The following is a 15,653-nucleotide window of genomic DNA, read 5'->3' on the forward strand; positions in this document are numbered from 1 at the left end:
GAATTATTTCTTGTTTGTTCCAGGTATGTTAACTAAGTTTCATTCAAGATTTAGTCACTTATAGAGGACAACAATTACAAGTAAATGAGAAAAATTATGTATGTGCCATATACAATGAAAAAGCCAGTAAGAATCTATACGTCCTCCAAATATCAGAGAAAGATGGTGCTGCCTGATCCTTTGATTCTTCTTTTGTGGGACAGAAGAGGTTCATTTCTTCGTAAATTTCTGAGGCCCTGCCCTCCCAGACTAGCAGAATATGTCTGGCTCCTTCCAGAATGGCTGACTGTCTGTCATGTCTCTCCATTGCCCATTGCCCATTGCCCATTGCCCTTGACCTCTTTCTTCCTCTTCTGCCTGTTTTATAACCTCTTCTAGATTCAAATAAAACAGTCCAGTTTTCTCAATTGTAAGCAAAGACTAGCCTTGATAATTGACGGGGTCCATTCCTAGCCTAACATTTAATAGGCTCTGATCAAAATAAAGAAAAAAAAAAACCAACAGGATTTTCCAGCCTTGCTGTATTTGGCCAAATAAGATTTAACCCATTCTCTTGTTTAAATCCCCAAAGTGAAGTCAATCACCCTGAAGCTGACAACCCTAGTAACCGGTAGAGGGCAGTAATAGCACAACCAGACACACCCACTCAAAATAAGCAATTTACAGGAATACTTCTCCCATCTGATTTGACCACAACATCTAAGCATAACAAAGCTTCTGTCAAACTCTTATTTCAGATGAATGACTACCCCATCTTTTGCTTACTTCCTATATCTTAAAAGATCCAAATTTCAGCATTCTGATCATGCTAGTAGTCAAACATTTCCACTTTGATGAACTTTCCCACACTAACCTGCATGCCTTCAGAACTTCTGCTGAGCTGGGGTATATGGACACAGACATTGATGGTATGATCTGTGGACTAGGTTTGTGGTTAACCAGAAGCAGATCTGTTTTCATGGGGCTCTGAGATTCTTCCATCCCTTCTCCATTAATTGTGTGTAGCCCACTGTGAGGGCTGTTAAGGCTGGTAACACTATTTGTGGTTGTCTGCTCAGTGGATTTTGGAGAAGGTGTTGCTGTGGAAATGGCTGAAGATGGTGAAGAGGCAACAGAGTTATCAGTCTTTGTATGAACAGCTGGGTGGATGTTATTGACTTTGTCACAGGTTCCAGTACCCACATTGTTATTGGCTTTTCCCATCAACAAGGCAGAGAGCTGAGGATTGTCTGAACTTAGTAAACCTGGTGACTTAGAATCTCCATGGCTAGGACTGCAAACAGCATCTGCCGTCATCTGATGGACATGATTAGGAAGTCCCTCGACACTGGCAGTGCTGTTAGGTGTCTCTCCAGCGTGCCTGCTTGTTTCAGGCACCGTCAATATGTTTCCTGAAGGCTTGCTCTCTTTGGTTAAGGTAATGCCTTGTTGTCCACCTGAGGTAGCAGTGTGAGAGGAGAGGTGATTGAGAGCAGCCCCCTGTGTTACTGAATTGCTAGGCAGGGTGGGATGTCCATTCTGATTCTGAATACCAGAGCCAGTTGCCTGGAGATGCTGGGAAGGCCCAGTGGAAGAGAGAGGTCGTTCACCATTAGGACCTGCCGAATGTGAACTCTGACCTTTGTGAAGCCCCTAAAAAGAAAGAAAAATAGTTTAAATCTAATATTAAGCAAACTGAGAATGTACAGAATTTAAAACATTAAAGAGAAAAGCCACTAAAAATAAATATCTAACTATGTAAGATAATTTGACCCAAGTCCTAAAGTTACCAAAAAGTATCTGTAACTTAGCTAGTCAGTATTTAACATCTTTAGAGAAATTTTCCTTCCTATCTAAAATGACTCCATTATTAGTGTAGAATAAACTACTTCAGACGAAGCATTACAAATTTTAAGTTCCAATATACATATTTTCATCTAAATCAGACATGGATAGACATATATCATTATTAATAACGAAAAGCCATGACCATGGATCAACATAAACTAATTCTCACTGGTCTGTGATCTGTTAAAATTGATTAATATAGAAAGTGAGTTCATGAAGCCTTTAAAATTATCATTAAAAATATAATCTTCTGTAATTCAAATCCTACTGTTAAAGTAGCTATCCTCAAAATTAAGGGAGAACTATTGAATCTATGAAAATATTTCAAAAAATACCTAAAGTTTCCCCATCTATCCATTCACACATATTTAGAAGACTAGATAGGCTTGGTGCAGTGGCTTATGTCTGTAATCCCAGCACTTTGGAAGGCCAAGGCAGGAGGATTGCTTGAGGCCAGGAGTTCAAGACCAGGCTGGGCAACACAATGAGTCTCCGTCTCCACAAAAGAAAAAGAAAAAGAAAAAAAAAAAAAAAGAAAAAGAGGAGAGAGGAGAGAGAGAGGGGAGAGAGGGGAGAGAGGGGAAGGAAAGCAGGCAGACAAACTAGGTATGTTGACAAGTGTGCCTGTAGTCCAGCTACACATGAGGCCAAGGTGGGAGGATCTCTTGAGCCCAGGAGTTTGAGCCAGCAGTGAGCTAAGATGGTACCACTGCACTCCAGCCTGGGTGACAGAGCAGGACCTTGCCATTCTTTTTTTCTTTTTAAAAAAGGGGGGGGAAAAGATATTTTAAGTCTCCACTAATGACTTTGAGATAAACTTCATTTTTATCATTAATTTTCATTTTCATTAATTTGAAAACTTAGAAAAATACACTGCTACTGTTAAAGCAATCTGAGGGGCAGTATAGTAACAGTTAACATAAGTTTTAAGACTAGAGGAAGACCACTTAGGGCATTTAATAGAATGAAAATATGATAATTGGGCCGGGCGCGGTGGCTCAAGCCTGTAATCCCAGCACTTTGGGAGGCCGAGACGGGTGGATCACGAGGTCAGGAGATCCAGACCATCCTGGCTAACATGGTGAAACCTCGTCTCTACTAAAAAATACAAAAAACTAGCCGGGCGAGGTGGCGGGCGCCTGTAGTCCCAGCTACTAGGGAGGCTGAGGCAGGAGAATGGCGTAAACCTGGGAGGCGGAGCTTGCAGTGAGCTGAGATCCGGCCACTGCACTCCAGCCTGGGCGACAGAGCGAGACTCTGTCTCAAAAAAAAAAAAAAGAAAATATGATAACTGGAACTAAGATGTATAATTTTTACCTGAAATTTGCCTCTGGTGTCACAGAGAAACCTCTTTAAGAAGAATATTTTCATTTCATTTTACTGACAAAATGATTAAATAAGACAGCCAATTTTTCAGCAACACTGATTAAAGTAACATTGGAATCATAAAACGAGTTTACATTTGGAGTTGAGATTACTTCAGCAATAAGGTTAGAGAATTTTGTCAGTAATAAGCTATAAAGGAATAAAACTATAGCTGATGACAAGATATTTATATACTAAAAGGTGCATTTAATCATATAGTTAAAATCAGCTAGCATGCTCCCAAAATCAGTTTCTGAAGCTGAAAATTGTAAACTAATGCTTTTACTCAACAGGCTTATCTACCTAAAAAAACTAGATATATTAAAAGCTAATACACATTGGCCGGGTGCAGTGGCTCACACCTGTAACCCCAGCACACTGGGAGGCCAAGGCGGGCAAATCACCTGAAGTCAGGAGTTCAAGACCAGCCTGGTCAAAATGGTGAAGCCGTGTCTCTACCAAAGTACAAAAATTAGCCGGGCATGGTGGTGGGCTCCTATAATCCCAGCTACTCAGGAGGCTGAGGCAGGAGAATCACTTGAACCTAGGAGGCAGAGGTTGCAGTGAGCCAAGATCACACCACTGCACTCCAGACTGGGCGACAGAGCCAGGCTCCAACTCAAAAAAGAAAAAAAGTTGATACACACCAATGAGTGTGTAAAGGGGTGCAATTAGTTGTAAATGATTTAATAAGTAACAAAGTTCAATCATAATAAAGGAAGGTTGAAATTTGTAAGTTACATGACAATTTCTCATAAAGTAAAAATACTGCACATTATAATCATATCAATATTTAAAATATTATCCAACAAAGTCTGGGTAGGTGAGTTAAAATTTCATCAAATATAAAATATTTAATTCAGAGGCTAATTATTTAACAAATACACTGATTACAATATGCAGACATGTGACAAAGTAACGATTTTATTACATCTTCTCTATCTGCAAATCAAGGTATTTTAAGCTACAAATTCTTTAGAGTACTTGCTGAATAATCACCTACAATTAATATAATTTTACTTTCATATCTTAAATTATACCCTTGTTACCAAAAGCAATCTGAATAAACCCATTCCAAACTGTAATGTAAATTCCTCCCTTATCAAAAGCTAAAAGGTAGATATACCATATAGGTCTATCAATTGTCTAGTTTTCATTACAATTTCAAAAAATTATTCAAATAGGTTTGTATAAGACAGTTATCAAAAAGGCCTCTTCATTCAGAGTCTATGATATCAATTCCATATATCAATAGCAGAGACAGAGGCTCCCCAGCTACAGTGATATGCAGAAACTTCATTTGGGAAACTTTTGACCTGGAATCAGTTCAACACCATTTTCTCGACAACTTTCTCAACCTCATTACTTAAATTGTAAAGTTCCTACAGATAATGGCTTTGAAGGGCGTGTGAAGCAAAGGCTGGGGCTCCCTGCTACTTTATGGTAACTTACAGAGGGCTCGTGGCCTGCCAAATGAGGAGTTTCTTTTTATTAGAATTACAAATTACGTTTCTAAAGAATATCACATTTCCAAAATAGGGTTAAAAGAGTATTTATTGAAAACTTCAGCAACTAAGTGAGCCAAAGAAGTAGATGTGAGAGAAAAGAAAATAGAACTATACTTTACAATCCTAACAAAGGCTTTCATTTATTAACTGCCAGTTATACCTTAGAACTATGATAGGCATTTTAACAAAAATTTCATGTTATCCTTTTAACAACTGTTTAATGTTTAAAGACAATGAACTCCCAAAATCCCATCCTCTCACCTATTCTAACAATTCCCCTTTCTCCTTTGCCATTTTCTCCCTCTCTACTGAATCTTTCCCATTGACTTTTACTGTTATTCTCTCATTTTAAATTTAAAACAGTAACAAGACAATAACTCCTAATCCCACTTTCCCTGTCAGCTATACCCGGTTGTTATTCTTCCCTTTTATGTCACAGTATATGGAAATGGAAGCCTTGGCACTGTGCAGTGTGTAGCCCAAACAACTATAAGCATGTGTGCTGGAACTGTCTATACTTCAGTTTTTCTCCGCCGATTTTATATTATCTTGAAGCGAACTACAATTAGGCTTTTGCACCCCAACAATCCACTGAAATTGCCCTTATCCAAAGGTCAGCATATCTTTTCTGTAAAGGATCAGATAGCAAACATTTTAGGCTTTGTGGGTCATCCAGTATCATATATTATCCTTTTTTTTACAACCCTTCAAAAATATAAAAATCATTCTTAGCTCACAGGTTATAAAAAAACACAGGTTGTGGGGTAAATTTTGCCTGTAACCTGTAGTTTCCTTACTCCAATAATGTCAGCAAATATCTCAGATGGTCAATTTTCAGTCCTCACTTTATATGACCTATGAGCATTATTTGATCATGTCCTCCTCCTTGAAAGACTTTCTTCATTTGGCTTCCAGGGTATCACTCGCATTGTCTTTGATCTCCTACTACATCACAGGTCAATCTCTTCTATTCTTCTATGCTAGTTATTCAATTTCCTAGCCTAACACACTGGAATGCCCTAAGGCTCAATCTTGAGTTCTTTTCTCAATCTGTTCTCACTGATTGGTGATACCATCCAGTTTCATCCCTCCTTCTAGTTGGTCAGGCCAGCTGGGACTCCTTTCTCACACATCACTCTGTATCAGCTAATCCTGTTGCTGTACCTTCCAAATATACCCAGAAGCTGACCACAATCTACTACTACCACTCTGGGAGCCATCATCAACTTTTAACCTGGATTACAGCTATAATCTCTAAATTGGTCACACCATTTCTATTTTTGCCTCTTTCAGTCTATCCACAGAGTACCAAAGAGGACCTAGTCAAAAACAAAGTTAGATTACATCACTCCTCTGCTCAAAATCCCCCCACAGTTTCCTGGATACTCAGAATAAAATCCAGTATCCTTACAAGGCTGATCATGATTTAGCCATCCTGTTTCCAGCTGGAGCACATTTCTCTCTCTTCTCACCCCTTGCCTGTCCTGTTTTGCCATGCTTGCCACCTTGATTCTCTTCAAATGTGTACAGCACAATCCTATCTTAGGGTCCATTGATCCATGCTGCTCCCTAAACCTGGAACAATCTTATCACAAATAGCTTCAAGGCTCACTCCTGTAACTCTCATCCACATGTTTGTTATCTTTCAGAGAAGCCTTCCCTGTCCTTCTGACTGCAACTCTCCTACCAGCAATCTCTAGTATTCTGCTGTTCCCTTTCTATTAGTGCTTTTTTCCATAGCACTAATCACAACCATCATCTAACATTATATATGTATTGCTTATTTGTTTATTGTCGATTTACCTACACCAAGTAAGACATCTCAGTATACTTTTTCTTTACTGATGTATTCCCAGAGCCTTGAGTATGACATGAACCTAGTACGTACTCAGTATTTCTCTAAGAATGAATAAAGTACTAATCACTTTAGATCAAGGTCCCACCAACGATATTACTTCAAGAATAAACTTAAAAATCTTAGAGAACTTATTTCAGTTTTATCAATAATATAAGACTAACCAACAATCAGCCAAATATTTCCCTTTTTAAGTCAAATATTCTCATAGATTAATAAAAGTACAAGCAATTTGGCTGTATGTATTGACAGCATTTTCTTAAAGCTTACTCTTTTGCCCTTCAGTTTCACCTCAGCAAGTACCCATATCATGGAAACAATCCAAAATATGGGAAATACTATGCACATAAACATTCAGAAGTAAAAACTTAGAAATTAAATGTCTAACGAATGTGCTAATGTTGAATAAAGTATGATCCATTTCCTTGACAAAAATAATGTTCATGCAATTCATTATTCTGTTTCAAAAACTTTAGTGGATCAACTTTGCCTTCAAGATAAATTTGGCCTCTCCTTCAGCCTTTATTTCACCCTCCCCTCTTCATAACCTATCTTCTAGGCACACTTGACCAGCCCTCTCCTCCCCTAAACTCTAGTTTCTGGAAGACTCTAACATCTTGGTTATACGCTCTCCTAGGTACTCTGATAGAACTTTCCCACCAAAGTCACACTTCACAGTCATTATGGTAAATACTTCTTCACTGGTCTTTTTCTCCCACTAAGGCAAATACCTAACACCTAGTGTAGTGCCTGATCTTAAGTAGGCAATTTATGCAGAAATGAACTAAGTAATATTACATAAATGTGCTTATGATGCCACTGTAAATTAATGGTGCATTTTGGGTGATTTATATGATCTATTTTCTTCCTTTGTAAATTTGCTAGGTTATCTATGTCAGTAGAGATGGTACAAAGGGAACGAAGATATACTCATGTATGTACATAATTAATCACAATGTAGTAATAACACCGTAGTGCCACGAAATTCTTATAAAACCAGTTCCCCAGGCCGGGCGCGGTGGCTCAAGCCTGTAATCCCAGCACTTTGGGAGGCCGAGACGGGTGGATCACGAGGTCAGGAGATCCAGACCATCCTGGCTAACACCGTGAAACCCGGTCTCTACTAAAAAATACAAAAAACTAGCGGGCGAGGTGGCGGGCGCCTGTAGTCCCAGCTACGTGGGAGGCTGAGGCAGGAGAATGGTGTAAACCCGGGAGGCGGAGCTTGCAGCGAGCTGAGATCCGGCCACTGCACTCCAGCCTGGGCTATAGAGCAAGACTCCGTCTCAAAAAAAAAAAAAAAAAACAGTTCCCCAAATACTTCTTTCTTCTTCTCTCAAACCCCAGTAAAAACAATTATGTGAAAAGCCAACAAGGAAGCTAGTTCTCCTATTACCTGAGTGGAGTTAGATAGTTGGTTTTTCCACGGCTCCTCTGCGCTGCTGGTCAGGTTTGTGCGGTTATGAGGTAGAGTGAGTGCGTTTCGCTGCAGGTAAGGCACGTTTCCATTACTTCCACTTCCTGTTATATGATTATTGCCTATCAAAATAGTGTCTGTACTTCCCAGCGTTCTTGATGTGCTACAGGGAACATGGCCTGCAGAAAAGGGTCCATTGGCTAAAGGCTGCCCAGGGCAGGCAGGACGAACTCCAGGCTGAGAGACGCTAGGCACTCTGGTCAGAGCAAGCTGTGGCTGCTGGCCAGAGACTGAGTTTGTAGGCAGTGATGAGTCAGCTGTTGGCCCGTTAGGAATTCCAGTAGATCGTACCTGTGCAACTCCTGTTGGTCTCATCTGTCAAAAAACAAAGGAAAAGTAAATGCTGGTTGTGTAATCCATAGGGGAGAGAATCTATAGGGGACAGAATATGAAGATGTATAATTAGGGAATGTGTGATTTTACCCAAATGCTTAATTTCTCTAAGTTGAGAAACACATACTTTAAAAACAAGAAATTATATTTGTTCATTTTAAAATAAACTTCCTTGAAAAAGCAGAAATCTGTTTCAAAAAAATAAAAAATAAAAAAATCCCATTAGTAATGACAAAAGGAAGCAGCTGAAAATTATAGAAAACGACCCAGAACTTATAGGTCCTTCTCTCAATCACAAAAGTGGGGACATCTCAAAATTTCATTCTGTTACATCCATGCCAGATCCTGTAAACTAAATAAGCCCTAAAAACCTTGCCTCAGTACTAAATAATGTAAACAAATCCTTAGATACATGTGAAATATCATGTAAATAAATACAATACAAAGTATTGTGTTCAAAATTAAACTTACAATTGCTTTTGTCTAAAAATCTGTCAATTACCAGTATTTTAAGATACAGAGATTACTAAATTCTGTCAAACACTAGTAGAAAGTAAAAGTGAACATAAACATGCTCTAAAATGACATTAGAGTCAATAAAAATGCTCAAAATGCTAACAAATTTTAGGGGAAAATATGCTATACACACTTGGTGTTGTTGCATTAAGACAAACTGACTTTCCAGCTGTTCCAGCATCAGTTTCTGTGCTGGATTTAAATTATTTCTATTTGCGCGGAGCTGTTCCAAGTGCTAGAAGAAGAACAAAAAGAGAATATAGTCAAAGATATATTTAGGAAATAAGATCACTATTCTAAGCAACCTTTCCCTAAAGTGACTAAACTCAGAACCACTATCTGGTCAAACATACTGTCTTCTGACCAACAGTCATACACTCCAAGATGAAGTCCTTTAATAAGCTTGAGAAATGTTAAGAATGAACTAAGCATTCATCTGAACAAGATTTACTATGAGTTCTTTGTACTAGAGGGGCATGAAATTTTACTCATCCATATAGTATTCTTAGGTATTCACACAGAAAGCTCTTGAAGCTTAAAAATATATTGACAAGTATGCTAAAAGCAGCGCTGTCTGGAATAAGCAAAGTCTGAAGACAATCTGAATGTCCAAAATTAGTGATCTGCTTAAATAAAGGTGTTACATCTATATAAAGAAATATGATGTAACCATAAAAGAACAAGGAAGCTCTTCACATATTGACATGGAAAAGTCTGTAAAATACATTGTTAACAGCAAATAAGAATCCTATCGTTTGTGTAAAAAAGAAGACAAATAATAATACATGTGAGAAAGAGGGGGATGTATATTTGCTTGTACATAAATAACATACCTCGGGAATGACAGATAAGAAATTAGTAATACCAGCTGCATTTTTGAGTGGGTAGGGGCCAGAGTTAGAAGAAAACTTTACCCTATATACCCTATATTTATATTTTATGCAGTGTAAACCATGTCCTGTTTTTTTTTAAAAAAAAAAAAAAGAAATTAAAAACAAGAATGAATGATCTCCTTTTCTGGTAAATTCAGGTTCATTTTACATTTGTGCATATTAATTGAATGTACTGCCATTTAACTTATAAGAATTAATACTTAGGGCTGGGTACAGTAGCTCACACCTGTAATCCCAGCACTTTGGGAGGCTGAGGTAGGTGGATCACTTGAGGTCAGGAGTTTAAGACCAGTCTGGCCAACATGGCGCAACCCAGTCTCTACCAAAAATACAAAAATTAGCTGGGTGTGATGTCGCGTGCCTGCAATCCCAGCTACTCTGGAGGCTGAGGCACGAGAATGACTTTAACACAGGACGCGGAGGTTGCAGTGAGCCGAGATCGTGCCACTATACTCCAGTCTGGGTAACAGAGCAAGACTCTATCTCAAAAAAAAAATAAATAAAAATAAAAATAATACTTGAAGAACTTAAAGCTTGCTACCTCAACTCCTTTTTAATAGAAAAAACAATTTGTCAAAATCATCTTACATACCTGTAATTTCTGTGGTGTCAAACACCATGAATGAGCTTGTTGCTGTACTGGAGGATGTGACACAGCATGTCCACCACTCCAATTGTCAGAAGTATTCTGAGGAAAATCGATTTAAAAAAAATTAAAGAATATTTGGTTAAATCCACAGTTAATAATAATGGTTAGAGGAGGCCAAATGACTATGAATTGGAATATTTACATGTTAAAAAGATGTTATAACATTAAATTCTTTAAAAATAATTTTACATGCATATTACACTTAGAAATCATACATTTAAAAATTACTGACTATTTAATAAGCCACCCAAAAAGGCCCACCTCAAACTATGGCCCAAACAGCTAGCCTAAATACCACACTGTCCACTAGATTCAACATTAAATTTATTTCAATGTCAGTAAAAAGTGATGATGAAAAGTGTGCTGAGATCTTAACGGCAGGGAGATGAATAAAATGATTTGATGAATGCAATTTATCCCTACTTTCTATATTTAATATGATACTAAGGGTTTGGGATGGAAAAACTCAAACCTTTCACTCTTTGATGTCCACAAATTTAAAATAAAGGACAGGAAATGTTCAAACTGCACAATTTCAGGCAGCTGAAGCTTCTTTTTTGACTGGGATTTTCTATTTCTCTAAAACATATACCTTTGTTGGACTAGATGTTCTTTTCCGCTTGGCAGGACTGGACAGGTCATCTACTTGGCTAGAAGGAATCATGTGTAGTGGCAAGGATTGCTGTGAAATTGGTGTTTGACTGAGGCCTAATACAGGTTCAGTATTTGGAAGATGAGGTTTACATGCCTAAGAATCACAGAAGGAAGACAAAAATAGGGTTCTATATATTCTTAATTCATTCCTTCAAATTATAAAACTTTACAAGCTGCATACTTTTCAAAGCTATGTGGACATCGCTGATTGCAATGATTGAAAATCAAAATTAAATGATTCATCAATGGAATAATGTGTACCTTCCTTTCAAAAACTTGCCTTAAAAATTAAATAAACCACTGTAGCATTGTTTTAAGAAATCTCCTTCAAAATCATGAAAATGCACAAAGGTTCTAAGTTGGTACCCCAAAATCTCTTCCCATATTAGAGGGAATTTTATTTTGATCTAGATTCCCTTTGCAATTAAATCAAAAGGCTTTTCATTACTAAAAGCCTCCTGTGCTTAGTAAATTAAGCTTGACCACTAGAGAATTGAAAAGAACCCTTAAAGCTGGGCACCTGCAGAACATAACCCAACTTCTCACCTGCTGTGCTGTGTTCATGGCACCCTGCCTGGAGGTAAGCTCTGCGGGAATTGGTAGGCTCCACGCCTCCTCAATACTAGGAAGTAATTTAGTTTTATTCTGTAGACTACCTTGTGGAAGGTTACACAACTGAGCCTAGGAAAAATTATGTAAAAAGCAAATTTAACACAAGCCTACTTGAGTAAGAGCAAGTCCACTAAATCTTCCTAAATGCTATAGCTAATTGGTTTTAAAAGAAAATAGATTCTAAATTTGGGGCTTTAGAAGACACTAAATATAAAGAGGGTAACCGGAATATAAACCTTTGTGAGAATCAAAACAAAGCTTGAGCTCTGTTTTCAGAGTTCTCATAGCTATCTTCTCAAGAAACTCCAAGCAAGAGTGAAAGACTGTTTGTGTTTTCTCTAAAATGCTATGACAACTTAAAAATGTAGACAGTACATAGAAAAAAATTATGTAAATTAATATGCATCAACAGAGTAAATGTGCAAAAGAGCATCTTTTAAAATACTGCATATCTTACTTAAAATGAAAAGTAAAAATAATATTACAAGCTATGGTATGTTTACAAAATATGGAAACAGATTATAGACATCAAAACACAACTAGACAAACTTTCCAGCCACCCTCCTTCTGCCTGAGTGTTCTGGGGAAATATGTGGCTTTAAAAAAGTGCTATTAAAAATTTTACCTGTAAATACTTAATTCGTGCTGCAAGTGCAGAGGTATTACTACAACTTTTGCTTCTAGTTGCATTTAAGTAGCATTTAATGGCATCCTGAGGCTGGTTGCAGGATTCATACAGAGTGCCTAGGTCCATCCAGGCTGCAGCATGGCCATGGTCCAATTGTACAGCACAAATATAGGCCTGTAAAGCATCCATGGGCTGATTTTGCTGCTGATACAGCACACTGGAAAGAGAAATTAAGAAAAAATAAGTCAACTCAGAAAACTGCTTGATTTTATAATGATTTAAACTATGAAGTATAATATATGTGATGTAACCATCTTTGTATATCAATTAAATTACTACTATTTTTATACAAAGTCTTACCCTATTGAACACCATGTATCTGCACTTGCTTCTGATTTATCAATAGACTGCCTGTAAGATATAAAGGCATCCTGAACTTTCCCAATACTTGAATAGCACCTGAGAAGGGAGGGGGGGAAAAAAATCAAAAGAATTCCATTAATACTGAAACAAATTAATCGGCTGAAAGGATGGACTATATATCACAGCAAATTTTTTAAAAACCCTAATAAGCTAATATATTTATGTGTATGTGTGTGTATATACTTGGTAACTATAATGAATATTATAATTAGCCCTCCAACCAACCATATTATAGTCTGTCTTATAGGTGCTAAAAAGCATGCTGCATTAATGAACTCTATTACAATGATTAGGGGACATATCACTTCAATATTATAATACTGAGGGCTGCATGCATGCATGCATACACACACACACAAGCCACTCTTCTTATATAGCTGACCTCTAGTTCCCTATACCGTCAAAATACAGAGTTAAAAACAAAAACACTATATGTGGTAAGATTTGCTGTATCAGATATCAATTTTCCTTTCCCAAGTAACAACACTGAGGGCAATAATTCTTGAATTCATAAAAAAAAAATGCATATGTAAGACACAGTTAATCTCAAACTAAGTATCAAAAATAGTATAAAGTAAAAAGTAAAAATAATATATAAAGTATAATATTTTATGACTAGTAAAGCAAGGTAAGATTAATGATTCAAGGACTGTCATTTTCTTAATGTGAATATACATGAATACACAGATAACAGCTGAAATCATAAATACTGAAATTATCTTCTTATTCTTGGCACGAAAGGAAAAAGAAAAAAACAAAAACCCAGTCCCTATTTTCATGAAGCTTACAATTTAGTTGAGGACTGAAGATACATTAAAAATGTCATGATACCATATCAAATGGCCAGTATAGGCAATAATTGGCCTGAGAATTTAGGATAAGAAGAGACCATCATATACTGCAAGATTTAGGAAAGGCACCCCAAAAAAGGGAAGAGTAAGAGTAAGGGATTTAAATATGTAAAGATGCATATTATTTAGTGATTCCTAATTGCCAACCAGTATATGGCACGTTTGCCAAGCAAACAAATTGGAAAGACAACACACACACACATACATACATAAAGTTTTTCAATAAACCAATTAAATTGGAAAGACAACACACACATAAGTTTTTCCAATAAACGAATTAATATTTATGCTGTAATGCTCTTATTTTGGATATTATTGGCTGACAGTAAATTGCAAAAAAAAGTCAATGTCTTTACTTGCCCAAACATCATATTTCTATTCTCATAATTATTCTTTGAAATTTTACTGATTTATGTAACCTAAAATTCTGGGAACCACTGATTCAAGCAGAGAAGATGAAAAAAGGCATTTTAAATGGGTTTGAACAGCATGAGCAAAACCTAAGGTATATACAAGAAAGCACAGACACAAAACAGTAGAGAATTTTAAATCCAGCCAAAGATTACCCTAAAGTTTGCTTTTCTAACAAGGAGAGCAGCACATTGAAAGCACTTTATAGGAATATTAATTTTCTAACAACATGTAGGGCAGACGGAAAGGAAAATAAGTTATAGACAGTAAAAATAGAGGGTGGCTACATTCACTGGTTGGGAACAGGCCAAAATTGGAGTTAAAGTACTGAAAAGCGGCAAGAAAAAAAGATGAGAGAAACAAGAAACCAACAGATTGGTAAAGACTTTGTGATTAATTGATTAGATGTTCACAGGGTGGGGGTTGTAACTTAGTAGTTAACCTTGATTTTAAAAAATGGTGATCTTTTGGCAAAAGTTAAAGAAGGAGCTGGTTTGGGGAAGAATACGGTGAATATAGTTTGAAATATGCTGACTTTGACATGATCTGAGGACATTAAAATGGGAAATGATAAGTAAAGAATAGGAGATGTGGTCCTAGAGTTTAAGATACCTTTAAGTGTTGAAATCTAGATTTGGAATTCATCCATATGGAAGAGAGGCTGTAAAAACACAGGACACCTACAAGGGAGATGTAAAAGCCTAAGGAATCACTAATCTTGTGGTTTGAAAGATATAAGAAATGTCCATGATTGAGACAGAGAAGGCAGTTTCAGAGAGCATCTACAAACTGTTTTATGAAGGAAAAATTCATAAGAGATCAGCAATAATGCCAAACAGGAACAGACACCAGCGTGAAAGGGAATGCTTAACAGATAGTAGAAAACATGCTGTTTTGTAGTTGTTGTGAAATCAAAGCCATCTCAGATTTATAGACAAATTTGCCTAACTGCTGGGAGAAATAAGCAGTTCTTCCCAAAACCAATGTTTTAACATTCCATTCCTACAAAGTCAAAGTAGGAAACCAATGTGCCCAGATACAGATGTCCAACCATCAACCACTTTTCCTCTAATAAAAGTAGGTTCCTCTGAGACAGTCTTGTGTAATTAAAAAAGCCCAGGGTGAATCTAGGTTCTAATCCCTGCTCTCATACTAATTATCTGTGATTATGAACCCACTTTCTAAATCTTTGAAGTGACAGGATTTACAAGGTTAACCAGGTGACCTCCCTGGTCCTTCCCAGTTGTAATATTCTACAGTTCTGTGATAACACAGTCAATGATTGGTGCTAGCATAACAGAATATCACATTACAATTTTACTTCGATATACAAGTGCCAAATGACAAGCAAAGTCCATCTTCAACACAGACCTGAATGCAGAGGTTAAGTAATAGAAAGCCTCAAAAATATTAGGGTCATCAAACCCCAAAATTTCTTACTGACAACTGAGGTCTTCATTTGGAGCTTTAAAAACATCTAAAACATAATTCATTCATAATATTTTTCTCATAAGAAACAGATTAGAAACAACACATTAGAAGGCAGTGAAAGCGAATAAGAAAAGTCTAAAAGATTTAGAATTTTATTATTACAGATGGAAAATAATATGTCTAAAATGATAACCTTGAACCCAAAACCAAGCTAAATTAT

The 15,653-nt window shown here is 36.9% G+C and overlaps 1 protein-coding gene across 17 annotated transcripts in view; it reads right to left on the reverse strand.

The window, feature by feature from the left end:
* KDM6A (lysine demethylase 6A) overlaps positions 1-15,653 on the reverse strand; it is a 236,129-nt gene that overhangs the window by 41,607 nt on the left and 178,869 nt on the right. For 3 of the 17 annotated variants that reach the window (XM_033201800.1, XM_033201790.1, XM_033201794.1), the window contains 8 exons: positions 12,678-12,776; positions 12,315-12,534; positions 11,624-11,758; positions 11,016-11,171; positions 10,367-10,462; positions 9,015-9,116; positions 7,952-8,347; positions 854-1,632 (listed from right to left, as the gene is read on the reverse strand). In XM_033201800.1, the coding sequence (XP_033057691.1) occupies positions 854-1,632; positions 7,952-8,347; positions 9,015-9,116; positions 10,367-10,462; positions 11,016-11,171; positions 11,624-11,758; positions 12,315-12,534; positions 12,678-12,776 (1,983 nt within the window). The remainder of the gene's footprint in view (positions 1-853; positions 1,633-7,951; positions 8,348-9,014; positions 9,117-10,366; positions 10,463-11,015; positions 11,172-11,623; positions 11,759-12,314; positions 12,535-12,677; positions 12,777-15,653) is intronic. The other 14 variants (XM_033201805.1, XM_033201799.1, XM_033201797.1 and 11 more) reach the window with 7 other exon arrangements.

This window comes from Trachypithecus francoisi, unplaced genomic scaffold (assembly GCF_009764315.1).
Source record: "Trachypithecus francoisi isolate TF-2019V2 unplaced genomic scaffold, Tfra_2.0 Lachesis_group6, whole genome shotgun sequence".
Lineage (NCBI taxonomy): Eukaryota > Metazoa > Chordata > Mammalia > Primates > Cercopithecidae > Trachypithecus > Trachypithecus francoisi.